The sequence below is a fragment of the Schistocerca piceifrons genome, chromosome 3 (assembly GCF_021461385.2).
Source record: "Schistocerca piceifrons isolate TAMUIC-IGC-003096 chromosome 3, iqSchPice1.1, whole genome shotgun sequence".
Taxonomy (NCBI): domain Eukaryota; kingdom Metazoa; phylum Arthropoda; class Insecta; order Orthoptera; family Acrididae; genus Schistocerca; species Schistocerca piceifrons.
In genome coordinates this window covers 600,656,651-600,683,349 of record NC_060140.1, presented here as the reverse complement: position 1 = coordinate 600,683,349, position 26,699 = coordinate 600,656,651, and the positions used below count along the sequence as shown (strand labels likewise).

General features: G+C 44.2%; 1 protein-coding gene across 1 annotated transcript in view; it reads right to left on the bottom strand.

Moving 5' to 3' along the window:
* The window catches only part of LOC124789699 (receptor-type guanylate cyclase gcy-19), a 442,435-nt gene that overhangs the window by 143,702 nt on the left and 272,034 nt on the right, over positions 1 to 26,699 (bottom strand). The window contains exon 6 of the mRNA XM_047257147.1: positions 14,454 to 14,582. Coding sequence (XP_047113103.1) covers positions 14,454 to 14,582 — 129 coding nt within the window. The remainder of the gene's footprint in view (positions 1 to 14,453; positions 14,583 to 26,699) is intronic.

Here is a 26,699-nt window from a genome sequence, read left to right as displayed (position 1 = left end):
GAGTTTGATCCTGTCTAAATTCTAACGATACATTTCAGAAATCGGTATGGGATGTATGTGGTGTGAAAGACTGTAGCTGTAATGGAATGTTTATTAATTATGGAAGGGATTACCCTACACAACGTCACTGTACTTAAATAGCGCTTGCCCGCGAAAGACAATGGTCTCAAATTCGAGTCTCTGTCTGACACACAGTTTTAATCTGCCAGGAAGTTTCATATCAGCGCACACTCCGCTGCAGAGTGAAAATCTCACTCCGGAATTTTGGAATTTTTTAATTGATCAGCGTGTGAGACTAGGATGGGAGGGTAATCGATAATGCTGACAAGATGTACCCTCTACCATGTACTGTACAACTGCTTGCAGTGTATTATTTTAGATGTGGGATGTTCGTAGGAGATGGGTTGTCTGCAAGAGGGCGGGAGGGCCTATGGTGGACTTGGTAGTCGACATGAACGTAGCTAAATCTATGGCACACTAATAAGACTAGAGATCCCGTACACCCTCACCAGAAGCCTCAACTGCCGCAAAATGTCTAGCAGTAAACATCTGGAGCGAACTGAAGTAGAATGCATATGTCGATTTCGGATTCATTTGCTGGAATCTTACGGGACGCAATCCAGACATTAAAAACTGACAAGTCGGTGAGCTGAAGCAGAAGAATATCACAGGCTCAAATTCATTTGCATGGATTTTTAAGGGAGGTGTGATCCTCCAACTAAGAAGTGACGGTGTAGGAGGCGAGTGACCGCAAATCCCGTCGGTATGTCACCGAAAGATTGTGGCACTACAATTCGGATGGAGGTGTAAGACGTACTAAGATGGCTGCTGTTGCTGGAGGCGACGTTGACAGTGATCTGGTCTTGCTTGTACCTGTTGATTAACTGGCTCTCGATGTACGGCAGTTGGATGAAAGTATAATTACTGGGTTTGCTTGTAAATAAGTAAGTGCTCCTACGCTTATGCATACTACACATGTGGATATATTCCGTTTTAGAGGGAATACAGCATCATGGTCGGTCTATTACCGAAGAGCGTGGGAGAAAAAGTGAGCAGTGCTGTGATTACATTCCGAACCTCTCCCTACTCTTGCAGTAACCCTGAATTATGCGTGGAGATGTGAGGCTGTTGCACCAATGTAAATGATTTCATGTATAGCATGCTGGAAGCTCTGTGATGCTGTTAGATTCGTATTGTAGAGGAATGTACCATTTGGGAAAAAATGGTGATTTACTTATCACGAGACAGTATGCTGTAAACGAAGACTCTGGCACCATTACACTGTCATAATTCTGGGGTAGTAATCGTAGGAATACGATAAAGGAGATTAGGACACGTACAGGGATATATTTATGTGCGATCATTCGATATCGATGAATTTCAGATGTGTCAGATTTTCTTTGTGTAGTCCTCGTATAGTAAGGGCTCAGCAGTAAGACTTTCTTGGCCATTAAAAACCAATATCTGGTGAAGTGATCATAGATTTAGAGTACATACAGACGTATACAGACATTCATTTTTGCTCGATCATTGCGCGAGTGACTGGGAAAGGAGCGAAGAAAGCGATAATACTGCTACGACATAGTCCACAAGTGCAGTGGTTTTCAGAATACGTATTTAGATGTAGGCTCCTGTCTTTAGCAGGGTTTCGACACCGGTAAGCTACAGCGATTTGCAGAGGATTGATAATTGGTGGGTGTCGGAGCTGACTGTAGATAGAAGTACTATTAAATCTAAAATAGCCGAAGGGACCTGCTACTGCTCTATTGCGTAATTTACTACAGATCACCAGAAGCTGTACCAATCACAAAAAATCTCTGGACGCGAGCATCCGCAGGGTGGTGAATTTCTCCCTGAACGTTAAAGCGACACTCTGACATAAAGGAGCATGACAGACAATCTCTTTACAGCTTCTTTCAAGTGTTGCGGCCAAACATGTTATAGAATCTCGCATACGTCTCGTGAAGTGATTGCAGTGAGAATATTAAAGGCTAATACGAAGGTTGTTACTGAGAGACAGCGCAAAAGTTCCGTCTGTTGTTTCCTCGATAAATAAGAGACGAAATTATTCCATGAGTTTTATCTGCCTATAAATGGATGGACCGACATCTTAATAGGCAGACTAAATTTACACATATATGTATACTTCACAAGCCATCGTACAGTGTTTGGTGAAGATACCCTGTACCACTACTATTAATTTCCTTTCCTATTCCACTCGCAAATAGAGAGAGAAAAAAGAAGACTACCTACATGCCTCCATATGAGCGCTAATTTCTCGTATCTTATCTTCGTGGTTCTTACGTGAAATGTATGTTGATGGCAGTAGAATCCTTCTGCAGTCAGCTTCAAATGTCGATTCGCAATGGTATTTCTCAAAAAGAACATCGTCTTCCCTCCAGGGATTCCCGTTTGAGGTAACTGGCGAGTGCAATCCGATCGCAGGGGGAAAAAATACTCGCCATACAAAGGGGATCTCATGATCAATTAAATTAATTAGTGGATCACTGTGATATCAATGACATGTCGCAGGGCAGAAGAAGCGAGCGCGAGAGCGCTACTTATATAATTCACGAGTAGGAGATGGGAGAGATAATGAAGTGTTTTTTCGTTGCGGCGGTAATCAGACGTTTTTCGTTGTGGCGAGATCTTTTAACCAAATTTCAATCCCTGCTTACACTGGGAGTGGGAGAGGTAGCCATCGTAATAAAATCAGCTACATTAGCGAATTTATAAAGTGATACATAGTATTAAACTGATATTTAGAGGTGGCTATCGTAATCAAATTAGCCGGATTTATAAAGTGATATTAACTTCTCGTCTGTGCTGATATTTGTCAGCCTTAAGAGAGTTCGAAAGGTGGAGGCTTCCTGTGACAGAAGCAGAGCATGCTCTTAACACACTATCACAAGCCATAAATGAGTTTCAATTCTAACCTTGTAATGCAGGGCGTAATAGATATTAAGCTGACATGAACAGACTTTTTTTTTACCGGATGAGATAGTATTTAGAGGAAATGTAACCTATGTCGTACTATTGTACATGATTTTCACACTAAGGAAGGTACTGCGCTGTCGAAAGGCATGAATGCTCTCATCTCTTCTGTCTTGAAAATGACGAACATAAAAGGGAGGAATCTACATTTCGCATGAAAAATTCGAGATATGTGGACAACTCGCTATCTCCGATTGGGTGAAGTGGATTTTTTTAAACTGGGGAGAGTGGAATTGCAGTTAGAACTCTGTGCCAAAGCCGCGCCTCTTTGCTATCTCAGTGTGATAGGAGTTAGCGAGGCTGCTCTGTTGTCAGTGGCCGACCACAAGCTGCAACTAAGCCTGTGGTGACCGGTTAGGTGCGAAGAAAGTTTCTGGATGGCAGTTCTTTAGGTACACAATACACTCGGTAGTTAGTGCTGGACTAGACTAGAGATGACTGTCCTGTTTTTTTTTTTTTTTTTGTCTTGTGATGCCATTTTTAACTAAGATGATGAGCACTAAACTCATAAAAAAGGATGCGACTAGCAACTCACAAATAGGTATAAATGTGTTTCATTCCCCAATGCTGTTCATATGTGTAGGGACAGGGATTTATAGTAGCAATGGGGCTATGGGATGCCGTCATAATACTGTTGTTACCCATACTTATGTCTCTTCCGGCATAAGAAGTCACCCTCATTTTGCCAACGACCTTTCAAAGAGGGAGGAGGAGCAGACTTCCAGCATGAGAAGTCACCCCTCATACTGCCAACGGCCTTGTTAGACAGGCCGGAGGAGCGGACAGAGGTCCAGGGCACTCTCTTGTTCTAGGGGTGGGAAACTGCACCTAAAGACGGAAGAAACAGCAATGATCAACGGCATGAGGATGCAGAAGGCAATGGAAACCACTGAATCAAAGACACTTAACGTGTATCCACAGGAAATGTGGCCTGTAACTGAAGAAATGTGATGGTGATCTCTCCATTGGTAAAAGATTCCGGAATAGTCCCCCATTCGGATATCTGGGAGGGGAGTGCCAAGAGGGAGGTTACCATGAGAAAAAGATTGAATACTCAACGAAAGGATAACGTTCTACGAGTCGGGGCGTGGAATGTCAGAAGCTTGAACGTGGTAGGGAAACTAGAAAATCTGAAAAGAGAAATGCAAAGGCTCGACATAGATATAGTAGGGGTCAGTGGAGTGAAGTGTAAAGAAGACAAGGATTTCTGGTCAGATGAGTATAGGATGATATCAGCAGCAGCAGAAAATGGTATAGTGGGAGTAGGATTCGTTATGGATAGGAAGGTAGGGCACAGAGTGTGTTTCTGTGAACAGTTCAGTGATAAGGTTGTTTGTATCAGAATCGACAGCAAACCGACACCGACAACGATAGTTGAGGTATACATGCCGACGTCGCATGTTGAAGATGAAGAGACAGAGTAAGTGTGTGAGGATATTGAAAGGGTAATGCAATATGTAAAGGAATATGAAAATCTAATAGTCATGGGGAGACTGGAATGCAGGTGTATGGGAAGGAGTAGAAGAAAAGGTTAAAGGGGAATATGGACTAGGGGCAAGGAATGCCAGAGGAGAAAGACTAATTGAGTTCTGTAACAAGTTTCAGCTAATAATAGCGAATACTCTGTTCAGGAATCACAAGAGGAGGAGGTGTGCTTGGAAAAGACCGCGTGATACGGGAGGATTTCATGGCCAGACAGAAATTCCGAAATCAGATACTGGATTGTAAGGCGTCCCCAGGAGCAGATATAGACTCAGGTCACAATATAGTAGTGATGAAGAGTAGGCTGAAGTTTAAGACATTAGTCAGGAAGAATAAGTACGCAAAGAACTGGGATACGGAAGTACTAAGGAATGACGAGACACGTTTGAAGTCCTCTAAGGCTGTAGCTACAGCAATTAAGGAATAGCTCAGCAGGCAGTACAGTTGAAGAGTAATGGGCATCTCTAAAAAGGGCCATCACAAAATTTGGGAAGGGAAACATAGGTACAAAGTAGGTCACTGAAAAGAAACCATGGATAATAGAGGAAATACTTCAACTGATCGATGAAAGGAGAAAGTACAAATGTTCCGGGAATACAAGTCGCTGAGGAATGAAATAAACAAGAAGTGCAGTGAAGCTAAGACGAAATGGCTCCAGCAAAAATGTGAAGGCATCGAAAAAGAAATGACTGTCGGAAAGACAAACTTAGCATACCAGAAAGTCAAAACAAACTTCGGCGACATTAAAAGCAAGGGGCATAACATTCAGAGTGCAACGGGAATTACACTATTAAATGCAAAAGAGAGAGCGGATAGGTGGAAAGAATACACTAAAAGCCTCTATGAGGGGAAGATTTCTCTAATGTGAAAGAAGAAGCAACAGGAGTCCATTTACTGCAGGGGTCTCCAAACTACGGCCCGCGGGCCGGGCCGGCAAACCGGCCCGCGTTAGCTGGCCGGACATCCCCGGTATCCGGCCCGCCAAATATTTGAGGTGGTACCTATACTGGCAACAATTGAGTTTCAAGCCCTATCGCGACAAATACACCGCGACATCGGCTCTGCTTCTCGCTACAAGACTACATAACTAAACTTATTGTTGCAGCGCTTGAAATAACAATGCGTTGACATACTCTACCTCTGTTACGTCTTGCAGTAATAGTGTTGCAAACAATGATTTTGAGATTTCGTTAACTTTGCAGGACGCTTTCGTGAAGAATGTGCAGTGACATACTTTCTTGTAGGTGAAATTCGCCAGAATAAAATACTCCAGAATTTCGGTCAGGTACGTCCACCAATCAAAATTATGTAATTAAATAAAAATCGTAGTTCGTTTCAGTGTTAGCTGTTCCCAGAACCTTAGATTTTTGCGATTTCATCTTTCCTTTAGCCTTACATTACGGTGATCATGGAGTGCTAGGGTGCTTTAATCCCACTAGGTAGATCTTGGCCCTTATGACTTCGTGGAGGAGTCAATGTGGCCCGGGGACAAAAAAAGTTTGGAGACCCCTGATTTAGAGGAAATAGGGCATCCAGAATTAGAATCAGAATTTAAAAGAGCTTTGGAAAACTTAAGATCAAATAGGGCAGAAGGGATAGAAACCATTCTATCATAATTTCTAAAATCATTGGAGTAAGTGGTAACAAAACGACTATTCACGTTGGTGTGTAGAATGTATGAGTCTGGCGACATACCATCTGACTTTCGGAAAAGCGTCATCCACACAATTCCGAAGACGGCAAGAGCTGACAAGTGCGAGAATTATCGCAAAATTAGCGTAAGAGCTCATGAATCCAAATTGCTAACAAGAAAAACATAAAGAAGAATGGAAAAGAAAATTGAGGATGCGCTAGATGGCGATCAGTTTGGCTTTAGGAAAGGTAAAGGCACGAGAGAGGCAATTCGGAGATTGCGGTTAATAATGGAAGTAAGACTAACGTTCATAGGATTTGTCGACCTGCAAAAAGCGTTCGACAATGTAAAATGGTGCAAGATGTTCGAAATTCTGAAAAAAGTATGGGTAAGCTATAGGGAGACACAGATAGTATACAAAATGTACAAGAGCCAAGAGGGAATAATAAGGACGACCAAGAACGAAGACGTCGGATTAAAAAGGGTGTAAGTCATCTAGGAAACAATGTTGGAAATAAAAGAAAGGTTCAAGAGTGGAATTAAAATTCAATGTGAAAGGATACCGATGATACTATTCGCTGATGACATTGCTATCCTGAGTGAAAGTGAGGAAGAATTACATGCTCTGCTCAAGGGAATGAACAGTCTAAAGAGTACGAAATATGGATTGAGAGTAAATCGAAGAAAGACGAAGGTAATGGGAAGTAGTAGAAATGAGAACAGCGAGAAACTTAACATCGGGATCGAAGGTCACGAAGTAGATGAAGTTAAGGCATTCTGCTACCTAGGCAGTGAAGTAACCAGCGACGAACGGAGCGAGGAGGACATCAAAAGCAGACTAGCAATGGCAAAAAGGGCATTCCAGGCCAAGAGAAGTCTACTAATATCAAATATCGGCTTTAATTTGAGGAAGAAATTTCTGAGAATTTACGACTGCAAAAAATGGCTCTGAGCACTATGGGACTCAACTGCTGAGGTCATCAGTCCCCTAGAACTTAGAACTAGTTAAACCTAACTAACCTAAGGACATCACAAACATCCATGCCCGAGGCATGATTCGAACCTGCGACCGTAGCGGTCTTGCGGTTCCAGACTGCAGCGCCTTTAACCGCACGGCCACTTCGGCCGGCTTTACGACTGCAGTACAGCATTGTATGGTAGTGAAACATGGGCTGTGGGAAAACTGGAACAGAAGAGAATCGAAGCATTTGATATGTGGTGCTATAGACGAATGTTGAAAATTAGGTGGACTGATAAGGTAAGAAATGAGGAGGTTCTGCGCAGAATCGAAGAGGAAAGGAATACGTGGAAAACACTGATAAGGAGAAAAGACAGGATGATAGGACATCTGTTAAGACATAAGGGAATGACTTCCATGGTACTAGAGGGAGTTGTAGAGGGCAAAAACTGTAAAGGACGACAGTGATTGGAATACATTCAACAAATAATTGAGGACATAGGCCTCAAGTGCTACTTTGAGTTGAAGAGGTTAGCACAAGAGAGGAATTCGGGGCGGGCCGCATCAAACCAGTTAAAAGACTCATGACCAAAAAAAAGTGTGTATCCACAGGACATGTGGCCTGTAGTTGAAAAAGTGTTATGATGGTCTCTCTGTTGGCAGATGATTCCGGAATAGTACCCCATTCGGATCTCCGGAAGGGGACTGACGAGGGGGAAGTGACTACGAGAAAAAGACTGAATAATCAGCGAAAGGATGAAGTTCTGAGAGTCGGGGCGTGGAATGTCAGAATCTTGAAAATGATAGGGAAACTTGAAATTGCGAGAAGGAAAATGCATTGGACGAATCTAGTACAGTAGGGCCCAGTGAAGTGAAATGGAAAGAAGACAAGGATTTCTGGTCAGATGAGTATAGACTAATTTTAACAGCAGCCAAAAGCAGTGTAGCAGGAGTAGTATTCATTAGGAACAGGAAGGTAGGTGGGAGAGTGTGTCACTTGAACCGTTCAATGATAGGATTGTTCTTATTAGAATCGACAGCAAACTAACACCGACAATGATAGTTCAGGAATATATGCCTACATCTCAAGATGAAGATGAAGAGATAGAGAAAGTACATGAGGATATTGAAAGGGTAATACGATACGTACAGGAAGATGAAAATCTACTAGTCACAGGGGACTAGCATGTAGTGGGAGGGGAAGGAGTAGAAGAAAAGGTTAGAGGAGAGTGTGGGCTTGGGATAAGGAATGAGAGAGGAGAAAGAATAAATGCGTTCTGTAATAAATTTCAGCTAGTAATAGCGAATACTCTGTTCAAGATTCACAGACGAGGAGGTATGCTTGGAAAAGACCGGATGATACTGGAAGATTTCAGTTAGATTACATCACGGTCAGACAGAGATTCCGAAATCAGATATTGGATTGTAAGGCGTACCCAGGAGCAGTTATAGACTCAGGTCACAATGTGGTAGTTATGAAGAGTAGATTGAAGTTTATGACAGTAGTCAGGAAGGACCAATATGCAACGGAGTGGGATACGGAAGTACTAAGGAATGACGAGATACAGTTGAAGTTCTCTAAGGCTATAGATACAGAAATAAGGAATAGCTCAATAGGCAGTACAGCTGAAGAGCAATGGACATCTCTAAAAAGGGCCATCACAGAAGTTGGAAAGAAAAACATAGGTACAAAGAGGGTAACTACAAACAAACAATGGACAACAGAAGAAATACTTCAGTTGATCGACGAAAGGAGGAAGTACAAGAATGTTCTGGGAAACTCAGGAATTCAGGAATACTAGTCACTGAGGAATGAAATAAATAGGAAGCTAAGACGAAATGGCTGCATGAAACATTTGAAGAAATCGAAAAAGAAATGATTGTCGGAAAGACAAACTCAGCATACAGGAAAGACAAGACAGTCTTCACTGACACTGAAAACAGGGGTTGTAACATGAAGAGTGCAACGAGAATTTCACTGTTAAATACAGAGGAGTGAACGGATAGGTGGAAAGAATACATTGAAAGCCTATATGAGGGGGAAGATTTGTCTGATGTGACAGAAGAAGAAATAGGAATCGAATAGAAGATATAGGGGATCCTGTATTAGAATAAAAATTTGAGATAGCTTTGGAGGACTTTTAAGATCAAATAAGGCAGAAGGAATAGATGACATTCCCTCAGAATTTCTAAAATCATTTGGGGAAGTGGCAACAAATACACTATTCACTTTGGCGTATAGCATGTTTGAGACTGGCGACATACCATCTGACTTTTGGAAAAATATCATCCACACCATTCAGAAGACTGCAAGAGCTGACAAGTGCAAGAATTATCGCACAATCAGCTTAACAGCTCATGCATCCAAGCTGCTGACAAGAATAATATACAGAAGAATGGAAAAAAAATTGAGGATGTGCTAGATGACGATCAGTTTGGTTTTAGAAAAGGTGAAGGCACCAGAGAGGCAATTCTGACATTGCAGTTGTTAGTGAAAGCAAGGCTAAAGAAAAATCAGGAAACATTTATAGGATTTGTCGGGCTGGAGAAAGCGTTCGATAATGTAGAATGGTGCAAGATGTTCAAAATTCTGAGGAAAATAGAGGTAAGCTATAGGGAGAGACGGGTAGTATACAATATGTACAAGAGCCAAGAGCGAACAATAAGAATGGATGACCAAGAACGAAGTGCTCGGATTAAAAAAGGTATAAGACAGGGAAATAGTCTTTCGCCTGTACTGTCAATCTATACATTGAAGAAGCAATGCCGAAAATAGAAGAAAGGTTCAGGATTGGAATTAAAATTCAAGATGAAAGGAAATCAATGTTTCTATTCGCTGATGACATTGCTATCCTGAGTGAAAGTGAAGAAGATTTATGTGATGTTCTGTATGGAATGAGCAGCCTAATGAGCGCAGAATAAGGATTTCGAATAGCTTAAAGAAAGACGAAAGTACTGAGAAGTACCAGAAATGAGATTACCAAGAAACTTAACATCAGGATTGAGTGTCACGAAGTAGAGGAAGTGAAGGAGTTCTACTACCTAGGCAGTAAACTTAACCAATGACAGACGGAACAAGGAGGACATCAAAGGCAGACTAGCAGTGGCAAAAAGGGCATTCCTTTCCAAGAGAACTCTACTTGCATCAAACATAGGCCTTAATTTGAGGAAGAAATTTCTGAGAATATAAAGCATTGGAGTACAGCATTGTATGGTAGTGCAACATGGACTGTGGGAAAATCGGAACAGAAGAGGACCGAACCATTTGAGATGTGGTGCTACAGACGGAAGTTGAAAATTAGGTCTGAAGTTCTGTGCAGAATCGGAGAGAAAAGGAGTATGTGGAAAACACTGGCAAGGAGAAGGGACAGGATTATAGGACATCTGTTAAGACATGAGGGAATGACTTCCGTGGTACTAGAGGAAGCTATAGAGGGCAAAATCTGTAGAGGAAGACAGACATTGGAATACATCCAGCAAATAATCAAGGACATAGGTTGCAAGTGCTTCTCTGAGGGAAGTGGTTGGCACTTGAGAGGGATTCATGGCGGACCGCATCAAGCCAGTCAGAAGACTGATGACCCAAAAGAAAGAGTCTCTCTCAGAATTGGTTCACTTGTAAATTGGTTGTAGGGTACTTCTCTGCATTTCGGTGATAGTGTGCTATCCTGTTACTCCTTCACAGACAGAGCTGTTGGCTAGACTGGCTGGAGGAACTCTCTGATGCTGGACTTATAGCGAAAATGTCCTTTCTACTTCCAGCACTAAATGATGACACTGGCTATTTCTGCTTTCTAGCACTTGATGAGTGGAAACTTGACAACTACTCCTCTCCAACTCCCATACTTCACAGCCAGAGAAAAAATTTCAGTTTCCCCATCTCGATCAGGCCACCAGGGTCTGCAAAGCATTGAAAGATCTGGTCTGCACTCAATAGCGTAAGGACAGATAGCGGAAGATGTACTGACTCAATGTACAAATGGGGATTAACAACATCTCCCAGCTGTGACTACGCTGCAGAACGACAAACTGTTCAGCACGTCATACGTACTTGCCCAAATTGATCTTTTCCTGGCGATCCAGAGGAGTTTCTGTTTGCAACTAAGACATCAGTTGTGTATATTCGGCAGTTAGAGATAATCCTTTGACTTTCTGTGCTTTGTAAATAATGTAAATTTAATCAACTAATAGTCATGACATTCTTTTCTACTTGATAAATATCTATATATGTATTTTAAAGTAAAAAATGCTTCCTTGTGTAACTTGATGATAGCCATATGCTAAATAAATGAATAATCTTCGATATGCTTCTCGCACCAATTATCGTTCCACGCTGAAAGAAGTTTATCTCGGCACATGCTGCTGTTACAGTACATATCCATATGGACTTAGATGTTGTGTCTATACTTGCACTCTAACGCTATCTAGCCGCAATGTTTGGACGTCATTCACATTACATATTGAAATGGAACAAACCCTCCTGTGCCTTGTGGCCACTCAACATACGTTAAGCCGTGTGTCCTCTAACACGTAACTACTGCAAGAACTTGCCGAGGTGTTTATGTTAAAACAGAAACCTGCACAAGTTTACTTCTACAAGTTGCTTCAGCAAGTTGATTTCTGCAAGTACTTGCAGAAGTTTTTCCTCTAAGGTTGCGTCATGAGATAGGGAAGTGGACGTTTACAGTGCCATGGTTAAAAATAGAGAAGCCGCCACTGTGGCGGCGCTTTATTACTACTGAAGAAAAATCGTAACGAAAAAACAAAGGCCGGCCGTGGAGGCGGAGCAGTTCTAGGCGCTACAGTCCGGAACCGAGTGACCGCTACGGTCGCAGGTTTGAATCCTGCCTCGGGCATGGATGTGTGTGATGTCCTTACGTTAGTTAGGTTTACATAGTTCTAAGTTCTAGTGGACTGATGACCTCAGAAGTTAAGTCACATAGTGTTCAGAGCCATTTGAGCCGTTTGAACCAAAAAACAAAGTTAAAGCAAAAATAAATGTTTCAGTGAAGAAGCTGATACAGTGGCTTACGATTTATGCTATCAAGAACCATTATTGAATGAAATAATGTCAGAGGATTTCGCCCAGGCAAAAACTTTCTGAGAATGTCGTTATTTTCGATCCTTTATTGTCTGTCTCTTGTATAATCACATATTCGAAAACAGGATCCAAAGAAGGTGGCAAGTTGTATCACCAAGAGACGACCATGCTATAAGAGGCGATAAAAAAAGTTTGTGTGCCAATGACGCAAAATCACCACGAGTATTGGTGCAGTCATCCCCACGATGCACCAGGTTGAAGATACCTGTTTGATGTCCTGCTGCATGAACAAGTTTGTAATTGCCTGCTGCACATCCTCGTCCGACGGGAATCGTCGACGTTTCAAGGTGTATTTAACGGACTGAAGGCGTGATAATCGCACAGGGAGAGATCAGACCTACAAGGCGGGTGCTCGAGTGTCTCCCATTGTTGTTGTTTGTAATGGATGAGGCTGACTTCTCAGATCGCCCGGGTCTAGTGTCGAATCGCGACCAGCACAAAACTTGGCGCACCATTCCACAATGGTGGTCATCGACGGACAAGCTGTCCCATACACATTCCTCAAAAAAGTGGTTCAAATGACTATGGGACTTAACATCTGATGTCATCAGTTCCCTAGACTTAGAACTACTTAAACCTAACTAACCTAAGGACATCACACACATCCATGCCCGTAACAGGATTCGAACGTGCGACAGTAGCAGCAGCGCGGTTCCAGACCGAAGCGCCTAGAACCGCTCGGCCACAGCGGCCGGCACACATTCCTCATTCTCCGATGAGTGTCTACCTGTATTTGTCCTCTAGCAGGCAAGAAAAGAACAGCAGCATGTTGGTCCCATTTGGAAACATATGTTACTGACATCGCCATTGTTCACGTGTCTGAATTTACCACACGCATGTCAGAAAGACGCTAATGGCACACTAATCCCTTGCGTACATGTTGGTGCTTATACACCCAATTGGACTTGTGTCACTTTGCATATGCACTGCAGCAACGCCCTCAAACAGGAACTTTTTGATCCTTCCTTATACTTCCCTTCAGGTGAAATGAAGTAATCGTAATTCATTTTTCACTTCCTTTGTTGCTGTAGCCAATTACACTGATGAGCCTAAACATTATGACCACTGCCCACCGCGAGGCTGAATGACTCCTGGTGATGTGACGCAGTAAGGAAAGAATGTAAATGGATCAGAGTCGAATGGGCAGACATTATAGCGAAGTAGTGCAGCAAATGTAGAAATCCAGTGATATAAGCGGTTTTGAGAAAGGACAAATTGTTTCACCTGTCGATTGAACCGCATTTCTTGTCACTCCAGGTCGATGACTGGGTCTTTACAAGCCGTCATCCAGGTGAATGACTGCACGAAACATGCGCCCGCCACAGATGCAGGCCGGTGAGAACAGGATTATGCTACAGGGTACACTGAGGTGGGCGTCCATGGGTTCTGTGGTGGCAATCGAAGGTCTCGTGACAGCAGTGAACTACGCGTACATACAGTGGTTTGAGTAGCATTACAGTGAACTCACATCAATGTCTTGGCCGGCAAATGTGCCTGATCTGTACCCACAGGACGCCAGTTACGTGCCCGTTAACCACCATCCCGTAATTTGCGGGAATTGCTTGACCTGTGCGTAGACATCTGATGCCACATACCTCTGGAATCCTGTCAAGGACTTGTAGAACCAATACTAAGCAGAATCTCTGTTGTACTGCATTTGAAAAGTGGAACAGCACGCTATTAAACAGATGTTTGGCTCATCGGTTGTGTATATACGAGTATTTAGGAATTCCAATGGTACATTTGTTTTAGTCCATCTGTCTTAGCGCTATTGTCCTTTTCGACACTGACTTTTTCATACTTGTATTGAACACACAAAAATTCCGCTAGTTTGAGGAAAACTCCCAGCAAATAACAAGTTCCACAAGTACTTGCAGCAAGATGTAAGAAACAGTTTTCACTAACTTACGGATGCTATTTCTGCAAGTTAACAAAAGTTGTGGAAGTTGAGTTTCTGTGAGTGTATTCACGTGCAACAACTTCCAGAAGTAGTATTTATAAGCGACTTGCAGAAGTTTGTTTGCTGGTGGGCACACGACTTTACACAAATACATGACCGTGTTTTAAATGTACCTTCATTTTAATGAATTTGAAATTCTGTGCTCATTTGGATATGGCTACCTTGCGTTCGTTTTTAAGCAACTGATGGTACATTGATATTTAAGGAATAAAAACGTATACTTAGTCCGAAAGTAAAAATCTATTTGGTTTTTGCATCAAACAATACGACTAGGTGGTAATGTTTTCTAGTTCCTCAGAAGGTAAATAGTTTTGATTGTACATACCTGATCATCACTCTGAGCTCTCTCTGCAACTTCCGCAGTTCGTCCACATAGGAGGCCATATTGTCGAAGTATTCTATGGCTTCGTCCACACTCTGTTGTCGCTTTTTATTACCAAAGATTTCTTTCTTCCTGCAAATGTAAGAGAAACGTTAAACTGCATTACGAGCATAAATTTCTAGGATATTCCTGAAATGTTCGTTACATTTTATTCTGTACATGTCTTGTAGCAAACGATTATCATATGCACGGTTTCAACTTCCCATTGTGAGACTTAAGGGATTGCGACAGCTGTTTGCTAGTTACACTTCGGTAGGGTAACCTAAAACATTTTATAAAATCAGGCGTTTGTTAGGTAATGCTACGGTGCACGTATAATCGAGAGTATTATTTGATGTTGTTGCAGCTTCATTCATTTCACCCACATCGATCCTAATACTTCATTTCGTTTCAGCCCAGTTAATTAATTTTGTACAGAAACTATATCTCCTACTAATACTGGTTCACTTTGGAGTGTTGTAGGCAGCGTAAAAAACTATTTAAAATAGTTTAAGATAGCAGAGTTTGTGATTCTTAACGCGCAGATCTTATTCTGTAATAATGAAACACTTTGGGAGACATTTTATGATACGCCAATAGTCATGTTATGACACCGAGCACGTGAAAAAGGAATCGTCTTATGTCATCTACTGGGTAGAATTTTATAACTTATGTAGATAATCTCATCTTACATTACCTCAAAATTGTTTCCCATTTTGATCTGTAGTGATATATTCTATCATCAGTAGTTGCGTACGAAGCATTTATTTTACATTTTCATCCCTGTACTTGACTGGTAGGGTATAAATTTTCCATTAGCTACTTGTTTATTTGTTGTTTTTCCTTTTGAAAAGAGGCGCAGCTTTCATGATCATCGAATACTGTTGGCACTGCTATTGCCTAGTACACTTTCAGCAATGTGTTCTTTTTGGTCTTACTCTTTAAAACGCGGTTTATATTTGGTGTCGTAATATTAGTCACATTTTGTGTTACATCAGTGGTAGTTAAAGCGATACACATTTTCTGTTGACTGATCATCGACGCAAATCTTTTCTACCGGAACCTTTGAAAGTCAGTATTTACATATTCTGTGTTGATATTTTCACATCGTATTCTTACACGCTATAATCCAGCATATACACTATGTGATCAATAGTATCCGGACACCTGGCTGAAAATGACTTATAAGTTGGTTCAAAAATGGTTCAAATGGCTCTGAGCACTATGAGACTTAACTTCTACGGTCATCAGTCCCCTAGAACTTAGAACTACTTACACCTAACTAACCTAAAGACATCACACACATCCATGCTCGAGGCAGGATTCGAACTTGCGACCGTAGCGGTCACGCGGTTCCAGACTGTAGCGCCTAGAACCTCACGGCCAACCCGGCCGGCTTACAAGTTGGTGGCGCCCTCCATCGGTAATGCTGCAATGCAAAACGAGTATAGTGTTGGACCACCCTTAGCCTTGATGACAGCTTCCACTCTAGCCGGCATACGTTCAATCAGATGCTGGAAGCTTTCTTAGGGAATGACAGCCCATTCTTCAAGGAGTGCTGCACTGAGGAGAGGTGAGTCCTGGTACGAAGTCGGCGCTCCAAAACATCCCAAAGGTGTTCTATAGGATTCAGATCTGGACTCTGTGCAGGCCAGTCCATTACAGGGATGTTACTGTCGCGTAACCACTCCACCACAGGCCGTGCATTATGAACAGGTGCTCGAGCGTGTTGAAAGATGCAATCGCCATCCACGAATTGCTCTTCAACAGTGCGAAGCAAGAAGGTGCTTAAAACATCAATGTAGGCCTGTGATGTGGTAGAGCCACGCAAAACAACGAGGGATGGAAGCCTGCTCAATGAAAAACCCGACCACACGATAACACCACCGCCTCCGAATTTTACTGTTGGCACTACACACGCTGGCAGATGACGTTCACCAGGAATTCGCCATATCCACACCCTGCCATCCGATCGCTACATTGTGTACCGTGATCTGTCACTCCACACAACCTTTTTATACTGTTCAATCGTCCAATATTCACACTCCTTACACCAAGCTAGGCGTCGTTTGGCATTTACTGGCATGATGTGTGGCTTATCAGCAGCCGCTCGACCATGAAATCCAAGTTTTCTCACCTCCTGCCTAACTGCCATAGTACTTGCAGTCGATCCTGGTGCAGTCTGGAATGCCTGTGTGATGGTCTAGATAGATGTCTGCCTACTACACGTTACGACCCTCTTCAACTGTCGGAGATCTCTGTCAGTCAACGGTCGAAGTCAGCCTGCATTTTTTTGTGCTGTATGACTCCCTTCAAGCTTCCGCTTCACTATCACATCGGAAACAGTGGACCTAGGGATGTTGAGGAGTGTGGAAATCTCGCGTACAGACGTATGACAAAAGTAACGCCCAGTCATTTGACCATGTTCGAAGTCCGTGAGTTCCGCGGAGCACACCATTCTGCTCTCTCATGATGTCTAATGACTACTGAGGTCGATGACATGGAGAACCTGGTAGTAGGTGGCAGCACAATGCACAAAATCTATGTTTTTGGGGGTGTCCGGATACTTTTGATCACATAGTGTAAGTCCTTTGGAGGTTGTCTTCATTTCCATAAATGATAATTTAATCGTCTGCAAATAAGAAATATTTCTGATTTATTTATGTCCTGCCTTATCTTCGGATAACATTCCATGAGAATGTTCTCGCTATAACCGTTAAATAATGTTGCAAAATGAGAAACCTCTCTGTGGGACTTCAGTTCACTGTTGCCTGATAACTTTTCAACTTTGATCATAACGATCCTTGTCTGGTGTTGGTATTGAACCTATCGATGCCGGATTTCTAAAGCAAAGATTCCAGTACCGTGTTTAGGGAACTTGCGAGTCTTTCCGTTTGGGCATGAGAGCTGTTTTTTTATGCTCAATTTAAGGTTTATGAGAGGTCGTTTCTTATTTAAAGTGTATGTGAGTATATTTTTAACATATCCTGAATTTGGAAATGCAGGAACTTCGAGTACGATAGTCATACAGGTGAAAACATTTGAATTATAAACGGACCTGAATAAAAAAGAGCACAAATCATATTTTCTAATAAAGCATAATTTTACAGCTTTTGATGCACAAAACTTTATATGACAGTTTATATTTTCATACGAATGTAACTTCTTGGGACATGTGTATCGTTAGTTTTGGAAACATGACCAGTCAACAAATTTGTAACAGTGTGTGAGAAGGGGACTAAATTCGCAGTGTGACTAGCTGATTATCAGCTGGGTGCAGTAATTGGTTATTTGTATTATACAGTTTGATTTCACTGTTATTGTGATGAAAGTGGAATGTATCGTCTGTGGCAAAAGTGCACTAAGAGATTTTTTCTTTTTCTAAATAAAAAGCCAAAAAGGAAGCTAGCGTTTTATTCAAGCAACTGATAAAAACACGGACGATTATTAACACCAGGTCAAGAGAAGAAATCATCCTCGAAACAACACTGCCGAAGTTAAGCATCTGTAATCATTTATTGAATGTACTTTACTCCAAATTAGTTCGAAGTCCAAAACAGAAGCTGTCTGCTCTGAAATGCTTGCATTAACTACACTGAAGAGCCAAAGAAACTGGTATACCTGCCAAATATCGTGTAGGGCCCCCGCGAGACGCAGAAGTGCCGCAACACGAAGTGGCATGGACTCAACTAATGTCTGAAGTAGTGCTACGGGGAACTAACACCACGAATCCTACAGGGGTGTCAATAAATCCGTATGAGTACGAGGGGGTGCAGATCTGTTCTGAACAGCACGCTGCAAGGCATCCAAGCTATCCTCAATAATGCTTATGAATGGAGAGTTTGGTGGCCAGCGGAAGTGTTTAAACTCAGAAGAGTGTTCCTGGAGCCACTATGTAGCAATTCTGGACGTGTGGGGTGTGGCATTGTCCTGCTGGAATTGCCCAGATTCCTCAGAATGCACTATGGACATGAATGGGTGCAGGTTATCAGACAGGATGCTTATGTACATGTCACTTGTCAGAGTCATATCTAGACGTATCAGGGGTCCCACATCACTCCAACTGCACACACTCCACACATTTACAGAGTCTCCACCAGTTTGAACATGCCCTACTGACATGTAGGGTCCATGGATTCATGAGGTTGTCTCCATATCCGTACATGTCTATCCGCTCGATACAATTTGAAACGAGACTCGTCCGCCGGCCGGAGTGGCCGAGCGGTTAAAGGCGCTACAGTCTGGATCTGCACGACCGCTACGGTCGCAGGTTCGAATCCTGCCTCGGGCATGGATGTATGTGATGTCCTTAGGTTAGTTAGGTTTAAGTAGTACTAAGTTCTAGGGGACTTATGACCACAGCAGTTGAGTCCCATAGTGCTCAGAGCCATTTGAACCATTTTTGAGACTCGTCCAATCAGGCAACATTTTTCCAGTCATCAACAGTCCAATGTCAGTGTTGACGGGCCCAGGCGAGGCGTAAAGCTTTGTGTTGTGCAGTCATATCAATGATGTTTCGTTGAATGGATGGCACCTGACACTTGCTGACAGCTCAACATTGAAATCTTCAGCACTTTGCGGAGGGGTTGCACTTCTGTCGCGTTGAACGATTCTCTTCAGTCGTCGTTGGTCCCATTCTTGCAGCATGTTTTTTTTCCGGCCTGTGGTGTGCGTACTGTAAGACCTTCGGTACACACACCATCAGATTATATGACTTGTCGCTCTAACAAACTAGGCGAGTGTCAGCAATATGTCTCGTGGTCTTATCGTAGCGTGTTTATCTTCTGCCGTTAGGTCAGACGATAGAAATGCCACTTGCACGCTTAGAGTAGCAGATTGACTGTGACCAAAATTGACAATCTGAAGTTCCTTTGGTCTTGGTACGTTAATCTTATTCTCACATATCTCTGATACTTGACAAAGTGTCTATTCATTTATCTTCATGGCTATGTACAGGAATATTGTAATCTTATTATGCGCAGACTGAAACTTGACTACAGAGTAATGCAGACTAATGCAGACAAATGCAGACTAATGCAGACTGATTAATCAGAGGTCTGTACACTCGTTATAATACCTTGAGCGTTCAGGTATCACTATGCGAGTGTGATCCGCAAGGAGAAAAGGTTCTACGTTAGCAGCAATCTCATTGGCTGCGTTACATATTAATACGCAGATCGGCGGAAGCAGAATTTGGTCCGTCTCTAAGACAGCGCCATCTCGTAGTGTGGAGATGGATGATCGCGATGCCTGCGCTGTTGTGCTTAGTGGGGCGCGCTCTAGTGGGAAAGTTGTGTACGCGCTGACTACACGGAACTATGTACACAACACGGCCTCAACGATGTCTGAGGTTTGATGTTTTACCGGATTGCTGATATTCATGGTATACTCGTGAAATGGTGGTACGGGAAAAATCCCCACTTCATCGCTACTTCAGAGATGCTGTGTCCCATCGCTCGTGCACCGACTGTAAGATCACATTGACACTCATTGAAATCTTGATAACTTGTCATTGTAGCTGCAATAGCCGATCTAACAACTGTGCCAGACACATGTTGCCTTATATAGGCGTTTCCGACCTCACTACCGTCTTCTGCCTGTTTACATGTCTTTGTATTTGACTCGCATTCGGGAGGACGACGGTTCAATCCCGTCTCCAGCCATCCTGATTTAGGTTTTCCGTGATTTCCCTAAATCGTTTCAGGCAAATGCCGGGATGGTTCCTTTGAAAGGGCACGGCCGATTTCCTTCCCCATCCTTCCCTAACCCGAGCTTGCGCTCCGTCTCTAATGACCCCGTTGTCGACGGGACGTTAAACACTAACATCCTCCTCCTCCTTTGTATTTGAATACACACGCCTACACCAGTTTGTTTGGCGCTTGATTGTAGTTGTTCTCATTAATATTATTGTGGGAGCTGGGTACATTTCACATCAATTTGGTTTTTCTTTGTGTCTAATGTTTAACATATTTATAATGGTACGTTCAATTTCATTGAATTTATTCACTAGAATGCTATGAGTATGAACGGCCTTAGTTTGGGTACATACATTAGACTCTTTCAGTTTACCTTGTCTTTCACTGTCATCATCATTACTATGCTGTGCAGTTTTAATGTACCTTAGACAAGAGTCTGAAAGAAGACGATTTGAAAAAGAACGAACTATAACTTTCTTCAGACAAATGGATAGACTTATTACTGTATCACAAACTCAGTTTTATGTTTTATGCTTCACTGTATGTAACTACGCACTCAGTATAAGAAACATATATTATATGTAGTATATAGTGCCAACGGCCTTGCCGCAGTGGTAACTCCGATTCCCGTCATATCACCGAAGTTAAGCGCTGTCGGACTGGGCTAGCACTGATCATTCAGTGTGCCGAGCGCTATTGGCAAGTGGGGTGCACTCAGCCCTTGTGAGGCAAACTGAGGAGCAACTTGATTGAGAAAAAGCGGCTCCGGTCTCGTAAACTGACATTTGGCCGGGAGAGCGGTGTGCTGATTGATTGATTGATTGATTGAGAGAGTTTGGGATCAAACGATGAGGTCATGAGTCCCGCGATTCCAAAGTGGGTTACATACGATAGAGGGTCGGCTAAAAAGGGATGGATTCAGTCAGAGAAGTCCCAAATTATAAAAGAATGAACATTAAACACACACAGTAAAAGAATAAAAGGCGAGACCAAATCTAAAAACTGAAAGAAAAAGGAGGGTGGTCATGGGGTCACAGACCGTGAAGACTGCAAAACGAGTCCCAACCACAACCAACCCGCCCCTGCCCCAAGACTAAAGGAGAATCTTATATCCGGAAATAAAAACCGCTTTCACAGAGGAAACCGAGGACCAGGTCAACCATCCGTGGATTGTCTGCTAATATTAAATTTAAGGAAGCAAGAAAACTGTACTACAAAGGGTCGAAAGAAGGGGACATGCAACCAGTATGTGAGATATCGTCAGTCTGGCGTCACAACCACATTGTGGGAGTGGGTCGTCATGTAGGAGGAAACAATGGATGAGCCGGGTATGGCCAATGTGTAAACGACATAAAACAGGGGACTCCTTCTGAGAGGGGCGGAAACAAGTGCTCAAAACTGCAATAGACTCCTTGATTGTGCGGAGTTCATTACTGTGAGAAGTAGCGCTCCAGATGGCATTCCACTGTTGGGCAAAAAGAGATTTGACATAGATCCGCATATCCACAGCTGGAGTCATGAAAGGAAATAGGGGGCAAGTATCTGCTTCTCTAGCCAAACGGTCATCCAATTCATTCCCTGGGATTCCCACATGACTTGGGATCCAGAGGAAGACGACTGAAAATGTTCAAATGTGTGTGAATTACTAAGGGATCAAACTGCTTAGGTCATCGGTCCCTAGACTTACACACTACTTAAACCAATTTATGTTAAGAACAACACACACACCCATGCCCGAGGGAGGGCTCAAACCTTCGACAGGAGGGAAAGATTTCTGAACAGGCGGCACGCTCAAGGGCAGAGAGAAGGTCATGGATGGCAGAGACCAAGGGGTGACGAGAGTAGCATCGATCGATAGCCTGCAAGCTGCTCAAGGAGTCGGAACAAATTAAAATACTGTGGAGGGAGGCCTGAGAAACAAAAAGGAGGGCCCTGTGAATGGCTAGAAGCTCTGCTGTAAATACACTACATGATCCTAGCAACAAATGGTGCTTGAAGCCGGTAGGAAACCTGAAAGCGTATCCCACCTTATCAGTAGTCCTAGAACCATCAGTGTAAAAGATGGTGGCACCCTGGAATTCTGCAAGGATGGCACATACAAGACCATAGGAGCAACAGATACCCCATGGAAGAGATTGGTCCTAATCTGTGGTCTAGGCACCATCCAATGGAGGGTATGGGAGGAAAGACATGGGGTGCTGTCCAGTGAGTGCAGTTGGAGATCCCAACAGAGGGTAGTGAGATGGATGCCAACTGGCAATCCCACCTGTGGGTGAGTGTTAGGAGGGAGACATGATCCTAGCAACAAATGGTGCTTGAAGCCGGTAGGAGACCTGAAAGCATATCCCACCTTATCAGTAGACCTAGAACCATCAGTGTAAAAGATGGTGGCACCCTGGAATTCTGCAAGGATGGCACATACAAGACCACACATTGACAAAGAGCACAAGATACACAGGATGGTCAGGGAACTGGCGAATGGCAACTGCATAAGAAACAAGGAGTTGGCTCCATTGGATGTGTGGAGGGGGAATCCATGCTTCTGTGTGGAGACTACCAACAGCACTAGTGCGAAAGGCACCAATAGCCAGATGCACCCCATAATGATGGACAGGGTCAAGGAGTTTCAAAGTGGAAGGAGCTGCTGAGCCATAAACCTGACTACCATAACAGAGTCTGGACAAGACTAGATCACTGTACAGATGGAGAAGAGTGCAACGGTCTGCACCCAAGATGTGTGGGCCAGGAGGTGGAGAGCATTAAGCTTTCGCATGCATGTAATCTTTAGGTGGCGAATGTGGGGCAGCCATGTCAGCTTGTTATCAAAAATAAGGCCCAAGAAACGGGACTGTGCTATAACATCGAGGAGCTGGTTTCCTAAATAAAGTTATGGATCTGGGTGTACTGTGAGTCGATGACAAAATGCATAACCTACGTTTGGGAGGAGGGAAACTTGAAGCCATGGGCGGTGGCCCATGCAGAGGCCCGTCGAATGGCACCTTGGAGTTGGCACTCAGCAGACACCACCGAGTAGGAGCTGCATCGGACGCAAAAATCGTCAACATACAATGCTGCGGTAACCAGAGGCCCAACAGAGGTCACAAGCCCATTTATGGCAATGGGGAAGAGTGTGACACTTAGCACAGAACCCTGTGGCATACCACTCTCCTGAATCTGAGGAGTGGTGAATGAAGTGCCAACACGAACCCAGAAGGGCCAGTAAGACAAAAACTCTTGGATAAAAATCGGAAGGGGACCACAGAAGCCCCAGTCATGGAGGGTAACAAAAATGTGATGGCGCCAAGCCATGTCATACGCTTATTTAGGTCAAAGAAAACTGTGACAAGGTGCCGGTGGTGAGTAAAAGCCTGTCGGATTGGAGTAGATGGTCAGTTGTAGATCGCCCTGCCCAGAAGCCACTCTGATATGGTGACAAAAGGCCCTGAGATTCGAGTACCCAACATAATCTGGAGTTGACCATCCTTTCGAGCAGTTAACAAAGCACATTCATAAAGCTAATGGGACTGTATCTGTCGAGAGACGTCGGGTTTTCTCTGGGCTGAAGGACAACGATAACTATACTGTCTCGCCACTGTTACGGAAAAGCACCCGTGAGCTAGATGTAACTGAAGACCCTGAGGAGCTGTTACCTCTGGGGAACGTCCAAGAGTTGAATCATCTGATTATGAATGAAATCTGGCCCTGTGGCAGTGTCTTGTGAAGAGGTAAGAGCCTGCACCAATTCTCATTCAGTGAAAGGTGCATTATAGGGCTCAACATGGTGTGGGATGAAATGGAGGGGGGTCTGTTCAATTCTGCGTTTCTGCTGGAGAAAGGTAGGAGAATAGGATGTGGACGACGATGCCACCACAAAGTGTGTCACAAGGTGTTCCATGAGGACCAATGGATCAGTGCTTAGAGTTCTTTGGAGGTTCAGACCCTGGACAGTTGATTGTTGCTGGCGGCCCAGAACGCTACAGAGCTTTGACCAAACCTGCAATGAAGAGGAGCCGGCTGGAGTGGCCGAGCGGTTAAAGGCGCTACAGTCTGGAACCGAACGACCGCTACGGTCGCAGATTCGAATCCTGCCTCGGGCATGGATGTGTGTGATGTCCTTAGGTTAGTTAGGTTTAAGTAGTTCTAAGTTCTAGGGGACTTATGACCACAGCAGTTGAGTCCCATAGTGCTCAGAGCCAACCTGCAATGAAGAGGCATACGTCCCCAGGGAGGAAACATAGCGCTCCCAGCATTCCTTTTTACCTCGCTTAATATGGTAGCGAGTCTTAGCTCGGAGCCACTTAAAAGTGAGGAGGTTGGTCTAGGAGAGGTGTCGCTTAAATCACTGCAGCGTCCATTGGTGGTCCAGGACAGCGACTACGTCATCCTCGATCCACCACGGTACTGGCAGATGACGAGGGAACCCTGTGCATGGGGGGAGAGCAGTGCCAGCAGCATGAAGAAGAGCAGCAGAGATGCCTTGCATGACTACATCAATGGAATTCGAGAGAGATGTGTCGAAGCGGACAGCAGACATGTATAAAGGCCAACTGGCCCTGTGGAATGCCCAACATGGGGGCCTGTCTGCCTGGCAGCAGCAGGGGAAGGACAGTGTCACAGGAAAGTGGTTACTGGGATGACCCATGTAGGGAAGCCACGAGGGCAAGGGAGGAGATCGTGAGATCGATAGCAGAGAAGGTGCCATGAGTGGCACCGTCATTGAGGAGACACAAATCGAAGTCAGTGATAAGTTGGTTGATTAGGATACTACGACCTGTTGAAGTGACATTCCCCCACAGTGGATGGTGAGCATTGAAATCCCCAAGGAGGAGAAACGGGGATGGGAGTGGCTGTATTAAGGTAGATAGTGCAACATAAGCAAGTGGCCGACCTGGAGGGAGGTAGACTTTGCAAAGGGTGATTGCTGGAGTCGTTTGCACTCTAACGACTATCACTTCCAAGGTGGTATGTAGGGGGATCCAGTCACTAAAGACATTGGAGCGAACCAAAGTCCAGACCCCACCAGATGCTACCCCAGGGCCAGCATGGTTCCGACAGAACGCCCAATAACTGCAGAAAGTTGAAGAGTGGTCATCATGGTAATGCGTTTCTTGGAGAACAAGACAGAACACAGAATAAGAGGAGACAAGTTGCATTTCTAGTAGGTGACGATAGTACCCACTGCATTTCCACTGGATGATCGTGTTGGCATGAGTTCAAGATAGGGATGAAGGAGCCGAGGAGGAGGTCAGGTCACATTGTCAGTAGTTGTCACCGACAAGGATGGGGTGACATCCATAAATAAGATGTCAGACTCAGGTTGCAAGAGGGGAGATGGCACCTCTGGGGGCACTGAGGGCGCTTAGTAGTGGGATTTATGTTTCTTCTTCTCTTTCTGAGGTGGAGGAGGTCAGGACACAGGGGTCTGAAAGAGAGCAGGCGACCTTGGGGCGCACAGATGGTGCACCTCGTGGCCGAGTGGTGGTGAGAGTCTTCTTGCCTGAGAGACACCAGGGAGAGGGTTCCTGGGAGGGAGTCTGATCACCAGCAGATGCCGAAGAAGAGGGACACTTCTTCGGCCAGGGAGGGGGAGCGACTCCCTACTGGGAGATTGTGGGAACTGCAGGGGAGGTGGAGGGGAGAGTGGGGTGGGCTCGGTAAGGACGAGGAAGGAGGAGGAGGAGGAAAGGAAGTAATAGAGGCAAAAGGTGAAGACAGTGACACCAGATGGAGTCTCTCATACTTTTGGTGAGCCTCAGCATAAGACAGACGATCCAGAGACTTGTATTCTTGTATCTTCTTCCTCTCTTGTAAGCCAGGCAATCCAGCAAGCGAGGTGAGTGGCGGTCAGCACAGTTGACACACACACAGGTGGCGGAACACAAGGGCTTCCCTCATGGACTGGGTGGCCACAGTCACCACACAAAGGGTCCGCTGTACAGCGGGAAGACATGTGCCCAGAATGCAAGCACTGAAAGCACAGCGTAGGTGGAGGGATGTACAGCTTCACATCGCATCTGTAGCACATAACCTTGACCTTCTGTGAGAGGGTATCCCCCTCGCAAGCCAGAATGAAGGCTCCAGTATGCAGTTGTCTTTGCGACCCTTCTGCACATGTCGAACAAAATGAACGCCACGCCGCTCCAGTTTAACCTGGAGCCTCGTCAGTTTCCAGGATGAGGTGCCTCTGAAAAATGACGTCCCGGACCATATTCAGAACTTGGTGAGGAGTGATGGACACTGGGACATTGCCAAGACGATCACAGGCATGAAGAGCTGTGGACTGGGTGTCAGAAGAAGCTCTGATCAACAGGGAGTCCAACCGCATCTTACTAAAAGACTTCACCAAGCTTGTCCTCGGTATTTTCCACGAAAACCAATGGCTTTGTGGCGGTGAAAGTGTCCCCATCTGTCCTGCTACAGACGAGGTAACGGGAAATGGGTTTCAGCTGCAGACGGCCCTCCTCCCATGGGGTACCCAGGGAAGGGAAGGCTGCCAGGTAATACAAGGCAGCAT